The sequence below is a fragment of the Orcinus orca genome, chromosome 11, assembly GCF_937001465.1.
Source record: "Orcinus orca chromosome 11, mOrcOrc1.1, whole genome shotgun sequence".
In the NCBI taxonomy this organism is placed as follows: domain Eukaryota; kingdom Metazoa; phylum Chordata; class Mammalia; order Artiodactyla; family Delphinidae; genus Orcinus; species Orcinus orca.
The window spans coordinates 53,781,942-53,797,586 of NC_064569.1; the positions used below are offsets into that span (position 1 = coordinate 53,781,942).

A 15,645-nucleotide genomic window follows, 5' to 3' on the forward strand; every position below is an offset into this window, starting at 1 on the left:
CTGAACCTAGGTCTTTGTGAGTTAGAGCCTGCACTCTGAATCACCTGGCTATACAGTATCACACAGTGAGTGTAAGGTGACTTTGTAATATCTAAGCAGAAAAATGCCAGAACAGTTGGAAATATGGGAGTAGAACACAGGCAAAATGATTGGATTATATGTTCAGGTAACTAATAGTTTATAAATATATCTACTAAGTCCTTTTATTTATTTATTTACTTACTTATTTAATTGAAGTATAGCTGATTTACAATGTTGTGTTAATTTCTGCTGTACAGCAAAGTGATTCAGTTATACATATATATACATTCTTTTTTGTATTCTTTTGCATTATGGTTTATCACAGGGCATTGAATACAGTTCCCTGTGCTATACAGTAGGACCTTGTTGTTTATCCATTTCATATATAATAGCTTACATCTACTAACCCCAGCCTCCCAATCCATCCCTCCCCCACCCCCTCCCCCTTGGCAACCACAAGCCTGTTCTCTATGTCTATGAGTCTGTTTCTGTTTCATAAAGGTTCATTTGTGTCATATTTTAGATTCCACATACAAGTGATACCATATGGTGTTTGTCTTTCTCTTTCTGACTTAATGTGGTGGTAGGCAAACTTCACTTAGTATGATAATCTCTAGGTCCATTCATTTTGCTGAAAATGGCATTATTTCATTTTTTATGGCTGAGTAGTATTCCATTGTATATATGTACCACATCTTCTTTATTCATTCATCTGTTGATGGACATTTAAGTTGTTGCCATGTCTTGCCTATCGTGAATAGTGCTGCTATGAACACAGGGGTGCATGTATACCAACACTTGGTATGATCACCCTTTTTGATTTTAACTATTCTGATGTAGTAGTGTCTCATGTAGCTCTAAATTATCTTTCCCTGATACTAATGATATTGAGTACCTTTTCATTTGTCATCCTGTAGCTTCTTCTGTGAAGGGTCTGGTCAAATCTTGCTCATTTTTAAGCAGGGATTTCTGTCTTCTTATTACGGAGTTATATAAGTTCTGAATAAAAGTCCTTTGTCAAATATATGTTCTACAAATATATTTTTCCTGTGTTAAGCCTTGGTTGTACTGTTAAAAGAAATAGTTTGCCCCTATCAATAAACATTTTCTTCTAAACCAATTCTAGGCTGCAACATATCTTAAGCGTTAGTAACTACATCCATTATAACAAAACTCTCACATTTAGAAATTGATGGAAAAATATTATTGCATTCTCCATGAAGTAAAAAGAGTTTACCTGATCATATAGAAAATTCTGTATTTTCCAAAATGATATAAATAGAGCAAGAACACATTTTACATAATTGGCAACTTTTTTCTAGAATGTGATATTTTTACCACTTTATCTAATAGTATAAATAATAATGATGGACTTATTTCATTGTATAAATATTCATTGCTGAGGGAATCTCAGTACCACTTCATTTAATTTCTTTTCACTAAAGTTAGTATTTTTCCCCCACCTCATTTTTTTTCAATTTTTTCCAATCCATGATCCTGTGGGCTAATAATTTCTCTTTAATTAGTCTTTCACACCTTTTTTTCCCCCAAATCAAAACTTTCATCTTGGTGGTAAGCAGAATACCTTTTTAAGCAGTGCTTCAAGTCATCAGCAAACATCTGTGTTTAAAGCAAAATGCAGCATTTGCTGAATTCTAGCCTTTTCTTCTGCCTCCTTCTGCCAAAACTGATAACGAGCTTTACATATGTAAAGTTATATTTTTAGTTGTTTGGAAATCCTGGACAGTGCTTTTATAAATTCATATTGGAAAATGTTATGATTTTAAAATGCCAGATGATGGTTAATACTACTATAAAAGTCAAAAGTGAGAATGAAATGGAAGATATTCTAAATGAAGCAACTTTGTGACTTAGTCTTTGTAATTTTCACTAATATGATGCAAATGTATTTCTAACTCTAAAAAAATAATTCCTTCATAGAGTAACAATTAAATTTGATTTAGAGTGCCACTAAAAATTAACCAAGAGCTTCTAGCAGTTGTTTAGAAGAGAGTAAATCATAGAAAAATTCTAGTTGCTGGGCTGTTTTCAATCAAATGGAAATCTTCTTAAGATTAGTGTTATATAGCATTTACTTCCTTTTGCATCTAAGTTGAATTCAGTGTTGACAAATGGTCTGTAACAGGAAGCATTTTGTGTCTGTTTATTTGTGTGCAAAGCTGTCTACACTGAAATGCAAATCAGAGCTGCCCTTTTCCTCTCTCGATAACATATCAGCTTTGACATTCAACAAAGAACTGTTTCAGAAACTAATAACTAGTTGAATAAATAGCTCTATTTTCTTTATTTCCTTTAACTCAATTTATAGCAAATGTATGAAGTAAGCACAGTCCACATTTACTTGGCATAAGGTTGTGCTAAAATGAACGTCAAATAAACTTATTTTCTACCAAGACTCTCCTCCTCCACACCACCCATTCATCATTCAGTTCAGAAAAAAAAAAATATTACCAATGGAACAGTGATTTCCAAATTATGTTTTATGGCACTCTCATCCCTTGAGATGGTAGTAGGTAGGACCTTAAAAAATTCTACACTTGAATATGTCAGGTAGCTGCACACTTGTATTAGTCAGCTTGGGCTGCCATAACAAAATACCATAGAGTTCTCTTCCTGGCTTTCAGATGGTTGCCTTCTTTCTGTGTCTTCATATGGCAGAGGGAAGGGGGAGTGGGGGGGACACTCAAACCGAACTTACTTTGGAGGGAGTTGTCTACTTTGCCTGCTGGAGACTCATGCATCCTTGCCACACTAAATGGAGGGAGTTGGTAGTACGACGGTAACAAGTCATTTCTAAATGGGGTGATTGGCACCCCCCTTGGTGTGTGTCTTTATAAGTAGGAGGGAGTGCAGCTGCTACAATGCAGTACCCCTCTCTATCCTCCATTTCTCTTCTTCCCTCCTCAAATGGGCACAAATCAGTAGGTGGCCAGCCAAGGGATGAATAATCTGAAGTTTTGAGGGTACCAACGTGAAATATTTCTTTGTTGTTTTGTTTTCCAATTACTGCTTTCTAACACACTCAGTCAAATATTTTCCTTCACCCAGAATAACATCTTGGGCAAACCTCAAAGCTTTCCAAGTCCTTCTCTTCCTATAGGGATTCTCATTTCCTCTGAGTGGTGGGGTTTTTTGTTTGTTTTGGTTTTTTTTTTTTTTTTTTTTTGAGTGGGAAGGGAAGGAAAGACCCAGCACCCAGCACTCTGCCAACTAATAAGCATATTTCTCTTAGAATCCTCTCTTCCCATGGTGGTCCTGATATAGCCAGGAGGGTGTGCTTGGCACAGTGTAGACACTCAATAAATGAGAAACAAGTTAAACTACTGGTTGATATTTGAAGAACCTCCCAACAGCTTGAAAGACTCCATTTTTATTTTTTTTACTTTTATCAAATTTCTTATCTCAGTTTTGCATTATAACCACTAAACAGAAAGAAAATTCTTAGAGGATAACCTTATCTAGACTTATTTCCTTTTGCACTTAACATTAATTTAGCATTTACAGATCCTTAAAGGAAAACATTTTCCCACTGTTTAGCAACAAGCTATATTCAGTGATACACAAATCAAATTTCTAAGTGGTCAAGAATACAAAATAAAATTAAGTACTATTGAGTGCCTATTACGAATTTGGCAAGGGCTAAGTACTTGAAAGAAGCAGAAGTGATTTCAAGTTGGTATAAGCTCTTAAGGAACTTACACTGTAGTTGGAGGCTAGCATATAAACACTATGATTGGTCAAGATCTTAGAAAGTGAGATAGGGGAGGTGAGAGGCATTCCAGGTAGGGAGAGGCATTCCAGTACAGAGGTTTGGAGTATGGGCTCTGAAGCAACACTGCCTGGGTTTTCATCCTGACTGCTCTTTATTGCTGATCTTTGGCAAGTTACATAACCAGTCTGCGCCTCTCATACTTAAAAAGCAGATTAAATTAGTTAATGCAGCACCTCACCTATAAGTAAGTGCTCATTATTATGATGACCATAATGATGTACAAAAACTTGGAGCTGGGTCTTTGAGGTACTCAAAAAAATTGACCTGAGCAATTCCTATACTGTATTAGAATAGTGGGAGAAAGATCAGAAAGGGTTAGGGACAGATGAAGGAGGTCACTGATTGCAAACATTTGGACTTTATTTAGTAGCAGAAACCTGCTGAACTTTTAAAACTGGTGAGTAGCCCTATAAAAACAATGTTTTGGGAAACTCTAAACTGGCTATGTAGGATGGTTTGGGATAGGGACAAGACTGAGAATGTAGTAATAATAACAATAGCCAACTTTTATTAGATGTGTTCCATGACCTTTGTAAGTATGCAAAAAAATTAGTTATAAATATTATTATTATGTTCTGGACAATGTGCTGAGCACTTTATATGGGATATCTGTTACGGACTGAATTGTGTCATTCCCGCCCCCCCCATTCATATATTGAAGCCCTAACCTCCAGTATGACACTATTTGGAGATAGGTCCTTTAAAGAGGTAATTAAGGTTACATGAGGACACAATAAAGGCTAAATGAGGTTAAAAAGGTGGGGTCCTAATCCAGTATGATTGGTGTCCTTATAAGAAGAGAAAGAGATACCAGGCTGTGAGTGCATAGAGAAAAGGCTTTGTGAGAACAAAGGAAAAGGTGGCTGTCTGCAAGCCAAGGCCTCAGGAGAAACCCACCTTGCTAGCTCACTGACCTTGGACCACCAGCCTCAAGTGAGAAAATAAATTTCTGTTGTTTAAGCCACCCAATCCGTGGTATTTTGTTATGGCAACCCTGGCGGACTAAGACAATAGCTAATTGGACTCTTAAAACAGCTCTATGGGGAAATACTCTGATGATCATTGTGTTACCCATGAAGAAAGAGAGGTTCAGAGAGCTTAAAATGAATTGCCTACGACAGCTAATAAGTGGCAGTAAACAGGATTTATATTTAAGCTAACTACAAATATTATAGTTCAGTTGGAAATTGATAAATGAAAGATTTGTACATACAAAAGGAAAAAACATGACTTGGTTCTCATTAGATTCAGGCTAAAAAAAAGGTTATCACTAGATGATTGAGATTTTAGGCCTTGGGGTTCACACAAGATAAATGACTGGCTTGTTTGTGTGTGATGTGTCTGGGGTGTGTGTGTGTATAGTTTATATTAAATACTGTGAAAAGGTTGTTCAGAGCAGAATGGAATTGTGGCTGAAGCACTCATGGAACCTAATAATAGCTAACTTGGGTAAAGTACAGCATACATGTGGGTAAACGAGTAATGAGGGGAAATTTAAATATGAATTATTAGGTCAGAAAGTGTTTCATCTATTTTGTTATTGCCTATAACTATGCCTGTCTTTTCTAAGACGCTAAATAACATTTGGTGAATATAGGAAAGAACGGTAAAGAAATGTTGAGATTTAATACCTGGAAGAAAGGAGCTATTTAAATTCTTTTTTCCCCCAACTAGAGCAATAACAGATTTAGACCGAATTTTCCTCGTCTCTTAACTGGGCTTTCTCTCTCTCTCTCTCTTTTTTTAAATTTTATTTTTAGGAAGGCCAGCTCCAATTCGAAGGAAGGAGATTAAAAACATGGATACTGAAACACATGATTCAGTATCTCCGATTGCTGTCTGTGTATGTTTTAGGGAACAATAAAATAGCTGCAGGATTATTAATTCCACAAATGCTGAATACAGAGAGTAATCATTTAGCTATTCCAGATAAAAGGAATAAGCCCTGAATACAATCATCGGTCATCGGCCCTTGGTCTTACTATGGTCCTTATTGCTTTAGGGGGCTGGCTCTTCAATGCACGTTGGGAGTGCCCAGAAGAGGCTCAGCTGCCTTCAGAGGATGAGGCGACCATCACTCTCATGGATTAGTGCTAGGAAGCCGCTACTAGGCCTCTGCCAAGAACATCAACTCATCCGCAATGCGCCTGCCCGGACCGCAGCAGCCTAGCTCTGCAGACACCCCACAACAGCCAAAAACAACTGTAAGTGAAAATTCGAATCTGCTGCAGAAATCTAATCCACCGTACTCCGAAGGATTTACTCAACACAGCTGCCTCGCCAGACTACAAATCCCAGCATTCAGGCCTCCCATGGAGCCAATGAGGAAGCTACAAGTTCCTTCAGCCAATCATATCTTGACCCAGTGTAACATGCGGACTGAATTCTGGGATTTGTGGTTTTCACGTGGCAACTTGCACCATCGTGGTTAAGGCAATGCAGGCCACGCGTCCGATTCAGAACGAAAGCTCCTTCTAATAACTCTTCTGTTCGCCCCGAGTCTAACCTGTTAATTAACTTTACTCCTAGGCCTTATGCGCCTTAAAAATCGTAAGCTTTTTCTCTTCCTGTCGTACAGGAAAAACAAGTTATTTTCGGATGAAGGTCTCCTCCTCCCACTGGCCCCCAATCCTTTAACCGCCGCTTTCAAGTCTCGCGAGAACAGCCCCTTTTGGCCGTTGTCATGCCTCCTGAAGGGCGGGTACGCGAAGATTGACACAGGCTTCAGCCAACAGGATTGTCCTTTACCTAGCGTCTCCACAGCGTGCGTGGGGAGACTTCCTTGAACCCTGACCTCAGCTTTCCGTAGCGTCCCGCGTCTGCCGCGCCTTCCCCCGGAGCGAAGGAGGCGGGTTTTGGCCTCTTGCCTTAGGGAGCGAGTGCGGAGGGAGTGGGAGTGGGACTGCCCCGAGTGGAAGTGGCTGCCTCTCCGGAGAGAGCCTGCTGTACTCCTCGCTGCTCATGAACTCGTTTTCCGGCGAGCAGCGCCGTCGTTAGGCCGGCCCCGTAGCCTCTGCTTCCCCCGGGACAGGCCCACGCCTCGCCGGGGAGGGGGCAGCCCGTCCAGGCGCCTCCCTCGTCAGCGTCTGCGTCGCGCTGCGACCCTGGAAGCGGGAGCCGCGGCGAGCGAGAGGAGGAGCCCCAGCGGCGGCGGCGGCGGGCAGCAGCACGAGCAGCGCCGGCGGGCGGGATCGAGGCCGGCAACATGGCGAGCGCCTCGTACCACATTTCCAATTTGCTGGAAAAAATGACATCCAGCGACAAGGACTTCAGGTGAGGCCGAAATCCGACCCTCAGCTCCCCTCGGGGTCCGCCATCCGCGGCCCTGGCCCTCACACAGGCCTTGCCCCACCCCTTTGGCCTTAACTGGTTGCTCGGCTTTGCGGAGGTCTCCAGGCCACCCTCCGCTCCCCGATCCCGGCAGGTCCCTTTCCTCGCCCACCTTCTAACCCCCTTCCCCCATTCTTTCCTCTAGGCCGTTGCCCGTCTCTGGTCCTAGGCCTCTTCTGCGTCCCCCACCGCATGCTCTGCCCTCCCAGGACGTGACTTTCGCGTCCCAGGTAGCGTGAAGGAGCGAGATCACGCACCATTGTGAGCAAGGGAGTCGCTCTACGCTTGGAGACCCGGAGGCCAGGCCTACCCGCCGGCCTGCCCGAGGCGCTAGGCCGCCCTGCTCCCGGGGCCAGAGCTGCTGCTGCTGCCCACTCGGGGTCCCAGCTGCCGCCTCCTTTCTCGCAGATGTGAGCGGGCCTAGGTGCATTCAGCTCGAACGATTTGCTTTCTTTTCCAGCCCTTCGGGGATTGGGCTATAAACTTTCTTTGGATTATCCCTTTCGTCAAGGTGGGAAGAAGGTGGAGGGGGAGCCAGGAGGGTGGAAACTTGACTCGTAGGGTTTTCCCGCCAGCATTTCTTGTCATTTTCCCTCGTCAGGCAAAAACCCAAGCAGGATCTCGGGGTTTCAGTCTCATTTCCTTAGATCCAAAATTACTGCCAGAAACGTGGATTACTGAACCTGAAACAAAAAGGTGCAACAAGCAAATGGGTCTTATTGAAAGGAGTTTCTAATATGGGGGTGGTGAGTGTGAAGGTTTGTTACAAAGTTCTGCTCCAGGAGACTCGTACGGTTGGTTCCAAACCTTGGTCACATGCATATTGAAGAATTGTTATATTTTCACGGGTAATCTTGGTTTCTCTCCCTCTTTTTTTTTTGCACTACAGAAATTGTTACATTCTTTCCTTCCCGCCTTCTATCCCATCACAAAATCAATCAACTCCCGATCTAATTAGCTTTTTATAGCTTGGATACTTGTTTTGTTCTCTAGTGGTTTTATTTTCTGTGCATTTTAAAGGGAAGAAAAAATAGTCTTCAATTTAAATTGTGGCTGACGGGCTTATTTGTTTTTTTTGTATGAACGGTACGTTTTAACACCTGAAAACACGCCCAAACCTTATGTACTGGGGAAATAATTTTTGATTTGTGAAAGGAGAACCAAGAAAAATGTAATAATCTGTTCCTAATTAAGTTAATATGCTGGCATATTAAAATAGCCAATGACATTTTGGTTCTGTGACTTCATAGCCAGAAATGATTCTCAAAAAGTTTTGCTATCTAGGGAGTTTTTAAGTATTGTATTCAAAAGTTTTAAAATTAGTTTGCTAATAATAAAGGTTCGAGTGTTCGTTTTTGGAAGAGACGTGTTTATTTTGGGCATTAATATTTTTAGATTTGTGAGTTCTAGGGTCAAAATCAAGATTAAAATAAATAAAAGGTTTTGTTTGTTTTTTAAAGGATTAGAATGCTGTTTACTTCCCTTTGGAGCTTTGCTTGCTCCCAATGCAAGCCATTAAAATTTAAATAAACATTTGAATGGAACATACATAAAAAACTTTAAGTAGGTAGAATGTGTGGTGTGATTTTTACCCCCTCCCATTTCTGTCAGTTTGGCTCATTCTGTAAAAGTACTGACTTTCATTCTGATTGTGTTCAGTTTTAGTCTAAAGATAGGACTTTCCCTATAATAGTACAGTTTTGTTCCACTAGTCAGACTTGTGTGTGGATAATATGTTTAGAATAAAGAAGTCAAGTCATGTGATAATACTGCATATGTGATTATTGACTGAAGCTTTCTTTCTTACATTTCCTCTAAAGGAAAGGTAATACGTACATGCCTGAGGAGTTTTTTGTTTTTGTTTTTTCTAATTATATGGAAGAGTAATGCTCTGATGTTAAGATACACTAGTGTTGAACTTGATAAAGATTATCTACCAATTTGGGCTTGAATAAGTTAAAACATTGCTTGGAGGATTACTCCTAAAAATGTGATACTGATAATATTTTTAATAGTTGGTGAATATTATAGAAGATATGCCTAAGAACAGTAAATGACTTCCAGTAATTTGTCATTAAGATATTTTTAACAACTAAGTTTTTAAGACTTAATACGCTCAGACCATTCAGTAATAGACAAGTCTTGGGAACCAAAGCACTATATATATTAGATTACTGACACTTAAGAGATTAATTAAAATAACGTTTGCGGTCAAGTGTTTTGAAGATTTTTCCGTATTTGAGTACATGTGTTCTATTTTTAAATGATGCTTTCTAATTTCTCACTAGAAATTTATTTACTTGTTTATTTTGCTGTAAATATCATAGTTATTGTTACATGTTTTAAAATACCTAGTGCTAGAAGGATCTTGAGGACAAGATTAACATTATAGAAAATCTAACATGTGCAGACCACTCTACCTTGTGCTAAGGGGAGAAGAAGATATTACATCCAAAAGGAAGAAAAAACCATTTTTCTCATGGTGGAATCCAAAGGGAATATGACCTACCAGTTACAAATATGGGTTCTAGTCCTGTAGGATTCTTTGCTGTGTACTATCTGATATCTTGGACAGGCTACTTAGTTTGGGATTAAATTCACTTTTGAGAGACTTGTACATGGGTAATTACAAAAGGTCCCTTATAGGCCCAAATTTTCAGGTCTCTGAATAACTAAATAGTTTTTTTAATGTAAAGAAGGTAAAGAAATGGATGCAGACTTCAAAATTTTGGAATGTCAACGTTTTTAAAGATTTTTTTTTTTTGGTAGGACTTAAATTATAGGCGCAATTTATTGGGGGGAAAAAACCCTAGTGTCCTTTTTTCTTTCATGTTTTAGTGTTCTTCGAAGGTAGGATACTATGGTTTAGTGGCAGTAAGTAGTGATTCTGTAGATAACAGAATGAAAATTTTAATGTGTATAAACAAAGTGAATGCTGCACCTATAAATATTAATACTGAATATTCAGTAGGTTGAGGTAACTAATAAGGTTCTGCTTTTATTTTCATATGCTTCATCACCAGCTTTTATTTTCATATGCTTCATTACCAGCTGAATTCCAGTATTCCAAGGAATCAAGAGCTAAAAAAATTTTTTTACCGTTCTTTTATTTCTCTGTACATAATTGTTAATGCTTACTGTGGACTTTATACACTTGATCCTTACAACTTTAGTAAAGTGGATACTAGTAGCAATCTCTGTTTCAGCTGAGGAAACTTCAATCTGGTGATGCTGAGTGCTTGCCCAAGGCCAGTTAAACAGTAGTAGATCAGGGATTTCCAGATACCCCCAGAGCATGAACTCTAAATTACCATATTCTACTTCTGCAAGATTTTGACTAGGGGACAGTAAGAGTAAGACCTTAAATTTCAGTTCCCTCTAAGTTAGGCTTAGGGAGTATTTTGTGCTAGAAGATTAAATAATTCCCTGAGAGGGACGACAAAAAGTTGAAGATAGTGCTTGCCTTCAGTATTCTCTGCATGCTTGTTGAGTGGTTAAGGCATTTGTAAAAACATAAATAACCCAGGGCAGTATATAGTGTTCAGGCTTAAGTGGCAGAGAAGATGAAAGCAAGGAGATTCATTCATGTTCAAGGAGTGATCTGAGCTAGGTCTTGAAGTTCTAGGTAGGTGTGAAAGCACACAATACAAACAGCACTCTTGGGGTGGGGATAGGAACGGGTAGGGACCTTGTCTTACTGAACTGGATCCTCCACTTTATTTAGTGCCTTGGCCATGTGAGTTCTCAATAGATAACTTGTTTTAGTTGAATTTGATTTTAATTCCAGAGTAAAAAAAGCATGTAAGGATTGGGGAAGTTTAAGAAGTCATTGTAAAATCTACCAATCTATTATTTTTAAATACCATTTGATACAATCTTAAAATAATTCACTGCATTGTAGAATTTCCTAGCTTGATTATGGTTTATGTCACCAAATATATTTATGTGTTTTGCCTATTGGAAGGCATATGCCCTTGGAAACTGTTTAAAATGCTAATAAAAATCTCGGGCCTGTTACAGAATCATCAGTTTTCAGAGTTGGAAGGGAGCTTAGAGATCCCATAACATAGCTGAAAGTACTGTGTGGGCATTTACAATAATGTAACAGGAAAGACTACATTATCTGGACTGCTTGTGCTTGAAGAAAAGTAAGTTTAATCCGAAGAAATAGATTTGCAGAGATTAAGAAGGTGATTTCTGAGCATTTTCTAAGTTCTTTGTACATTGATGGCATTAAGTTACACGATTTCACTTGTGATTTGGTGGGGAGGGATACAGGTATAGTACTGCTAACGCTTATTATCAGCAATGATTAGGGCTCACTACTGAAAAAGAGGAGAAAGGGACCTCATTGAGGAAACTGAAGAAGAAAGATGACTAATAATTAGTTTTATTTACGAGAACGATATTAAGACTGTCCCAAGTTAATTCATAACTCTAAGAGAATAAATGAGAAAAAATGAGAGCAGCAGTGTGGTGTGTACAAGATATATGAAAGATAATTGGTTCACTGGGTGATGCAGTTGGCCCATAGCATTTAGATTTGTTGGAAACAAGGGTAAAATTGTGTTTATATAATAAGGGAAGGGTTTTGGAAACCACTCATTGTGCAGTACAAAGGATCTATTTCTACCATTATTTTTTTTTTAACATCTTGATTGGAGTATGATTGCTTTACAATGGTGTGTTAGTTTCTGCTTTACAACAAAATGAATCAGTTATATATATACATAAGTTCCCATATCTCTTCCCTCTTGCGTCTCCCTCCCTCCCACCCTCCCTATCCCACCCCTCCAGGTGGTCACAAAGCACACAGCTGATCTCCCTGTGCTATGCGGCTGCTTCCCACTAGCTATCTACCTTACGTTTGGTAGTGTATATATGTCCATGCCTCTCCCTCGCTTTGTCACAGCTTACCCTTCGCCCTCCCCATATCCTCAAGTCCATTCTTTAGTAAGTCTGTGTCTTTATTCCTGTCCTACCCCTAGGTTCTTCATGACATTTTTTTTTCTTAAATTCCATATATATGTGTTAGCATACGGTATTTGTGTGTCTCTCTCTTTCTGACTTACTTCGCTCTGTATGACAGACTCTAGGTCTATCCACCTCATTACAAATAGTTCAATTTCGTTTCTTTTTAAGGCTGAGTAATATTCCATTGTATATATGTGCCACATCTTCTTTATCCGTTCATCTGATGATGGACACTTAGGTTGTTTCCATCTCCGGGCTATTGTAAATAGAGCTGCAGTGAACATTTTGGTACATGACTCTTTTTGAATCATGTTTTTCTCAGGGTATATGCCCAGGAGTGGGATTGCTGGGTCATATGGGAGTTCTATTTGTAGTTTTTTAAGGAACCTCCATACTGTTCTCCACAGTGACTGTATCAATTTACACTCCCACCAACAGTGCAAGAGGGTTCCCTTTTCTCCACACCCTCTCCAGCATTTATTGTTTCTAGATTTTTTGATGCTGGCCATTCTGACCGGTGTGAGATGATATCTCATTGTAGTTTTGATTTACATTTCTCTAATGATTAGTGATGTTGAACATTCTTTCATGTGTTTGTTGGCAGTCTGTATATCTTCTTTGGAGAAATGTCTATTTAGGTCTGCCCATTTTTGGATTGGGTTGTTTGTTTTTTTGTTATTAAGCTGCATGAGCTGCTTATAAATTTTGGAGATTAATCCTTTGTCAGTTGCTTCATTTGCAAATATTTTCTCCCATTCTGAGGGTTGTCTTTTGGTCTTGTTTATGGTTTCCTTTGCTGTGCAAAAGCTTTGAAGTTTCATTAGGTCCCATTTGTTTATTTTTGTTTTTATTTCCATTTCTCTAGGAGATGGGTCAAAAAGGATCTTGCTGTGATTTATGTCATAGAGTGTCCTGCCTATATTTTCCTATAAGAGTTTGATAGTTTCTGGCCTTACATTTAGGTCTTTACTCCATTTTGAGCTTATTTTTGTGTATGGTGTTAGGGAGTGATCAAATCTCATACTTTTATGTGTACCTGTCCAGTTTTCCCAGCACCACTTATTGAAGAGGCTGTCCTTTCTCCACTGTACATTCCTGCCTCCTTTATCAAAGATAAGGTGACCATATGTGCGTGGGTTTATCTCTGGGCTTTCTATCCTGTTCCATTGATCTGTATTTCTGTTTTTGTGCCAGAACCATACTGTCTTGGTTACTGTAGCTTTGTAGTATAGTCTGAAGTCAGAGAGCCTGATTCCTCCAGCTCCGTTTTTCATTCTCAAGATTGCTTTGGCTATTCGGGGTCTTTTGTGTTTCCATACAAATTGTGAAATTTTTTGTCCTAGTTCTGTGAAAAATGCCACTGGTAGTTTGATAGGGATTGCATTGAATCTGTAGATTGCTTTGGGTCGTAGAGTCATTTTCACAATGTTGATTCTTCCAATCCAAGAACATGGTATATCTCTCCATCTATTTGTATCATCTTTAATTTCTTTCATCAGTGTCTTATGATTTTCTGCATACAGGTCTTTTGTCTCCTTAGGTAGGTTTATTCCTAGATATTTTATTCTTTTTGTTGCAGTGGTAAATGGGAGTGTTTTCTTGATTTCACTTTCAGAGTTTTCATCCTTAGTGTATAGGAATGCCAGAGATTTCTGTGTATTAATTTTGTATCCTGCTACTTTGCCAAATTCATTGATTAGTTCTAGTAGTTTTCTGGTAGCATCTTTAGGATTCTCTATGTATAGTGTCATGTCATCTGCAAACAGTGACACCTTTACTTCTTTTCTGATTTGGATTCCTTTTATTTCCTTTTCTTCTTTGATTGCTGTGGCTAAAACTTCCAAGACTATGTTGAATAAGAGTGGTGAGAGTGGGCAATCTTGTCTTGTTCCTGATCTTAGTGGAAATGGTTTCAGTTTTTCACCATTGAGGATGATGTTGGCTGTGGGTTTGTCATATATGGCCTTTATTATGTTGAGGAAAGTTCCCTCTATGCCTACTTTCTGTAGGGTTTTTAATCATAAATCGGTGTTGAATTTTGTCGAAAGCTTTCTCTGCATCTATTGAGATGATCATATGGTTTTTCTCCTTCAGTTTGTTAATATGGTGTATCATGTTGATTGATTTGCGTATATTGAAGAATCCTTGCATTCCTGGAATAAACCCCATTTGATCATGGTGTATGATCCGTTTAATGTGATGTTGGATTCTGTTTGCTAGTATTTTGTTGAGGATTTTTGCATCTGTGTTCATCAGTGATATTGGCCTGTAGTTTTCTTTGTGACATCCTTGTCTGGTTTTGGTATCAGGGTGATGGTGGCCTCGTAGAATGAGTTTGGGAGTGTTCCTCCCTCTGCTATATTTTGGAGGAGTTTGAGAAGGATAGGTGTTAGCTCTTCTCTAAATGTTTGAAAGAATTCCCCGGTGAAGCCGTCTGGTCCTGGGCTTTTGTTTGTTGGAACATTTTTAATCACAGTTTCAATTTCAGTGCTTGTGATTGGTCTGTTCATATTTTCTATTTCTTCCTGGTTCAGTCTTGGCAGGTTGTGCATATCTAAGAATTTGTCCATTTCTTCCAGGTTGTCCATTTTATTGGCATAGAGTTGCTTGTAGTAATCTCTCATGATCTTTTGTATTTCTGCAGTGTCAGTTGTTACTTCTCCTTTTTCATTTCTAATTCTGTTGATTTGAGTCTTCTCCCTTATTTTCTTGATGAGTCTGGCTAATGGTTTATCAATTTTGTTTATCTTCTCAAAGAACCAGCTTTTAGTTTTATTGATCTTTGCTATCGTTTTCTTCATTTCTTTTTCATTTATTTCTGATCTGACTTTTATGATTTCTTTCCTTCTGCTAACTTTGGGGTTTTTTTGTTCTTCTTTCTCCAATTGCTTTAGGTGCAAGGTTAGGTTGTTTATTCGAGATGTTTCCTGTTTCTTAAGGTAGGATTGTATTGCTATAAACTTCCCTCTTAGAACTGCTTTTCCTGCATCCCATAGATTTTGGGTCGTTGTGTCTCCATTGTCATTTGTTTCTAGGTATTTTTTTATTTGCTCTTTGATTTCTTCAGTGACCACTTCGTTATTAAGTAGTGTATTGTTTAGCCTCCATGTGTTTGTATTTTTTACAGATCTTTTCTTGTAATTGATATCTAGTCTCATGGCGTTGTGGTCGGAAAAGATACTTGATACAATTTCAGTTTTCTTAAATATACCAAGGCTTGATTTGTGACCCAAGATATTATCTCTCCTGGAGAATGTTCCATGAGCACTAGAGAAAAATGTGTATTCTGTTGTTTTTGGATGGAATGTCCTATAAATATCAATTAAGTTCATCTTGTTCAATGTATTATTTAAAGCTTGTGTTTCCTTATTTATTTTCATTTTGGATGATCTGTCTATTGGTGAAAGTGGGGTGTTAAAGTCCCCTACTATGAATGTGTTACTGTCCATTTCCCCTTTTATGGCTGTTAGTATTTGCCTTATGTATTGAGGTGCTCCTATGTTGGGTGCATAAATATTTATAATTGT

The 15,645-nt window shown here is 38.8% G+C and overlaps 1 protein-coding gene across 2 annotated transcripts in view; it reads left to right on the plus strand.

The window, feature by feature from the left end:
* Positions 1-6,636: 6,636 nt before the first annotated feature.
* CAND1 (cullin associated and neddylation dissociated 1) overlaps positions 6,637-15,645 on the plus strand; it is a 52,360-nt gene continuing 43,351 nt past the window's right edge. Inside the window, exons 1-2 of one of the 2 annotated variants that reach the window (XM_033440576.2) lie at positions 6,637-7,087; positions 7,290-7,374. Coding sequence is in view for 1 of the 2 variants with exons in the window: in XM_004276605.4 (XP_004276653.1) it covers positions 7,020-7,087 (68 nt within the window). In the remaining variant the exon portion in view is untranslated. The remainder of the gene's footprint in view (positions 7,088-7,289; positions 7,375-15,645) is intronic. The other variant, XM_004276605.4, reaches the window with a different exon arrangement.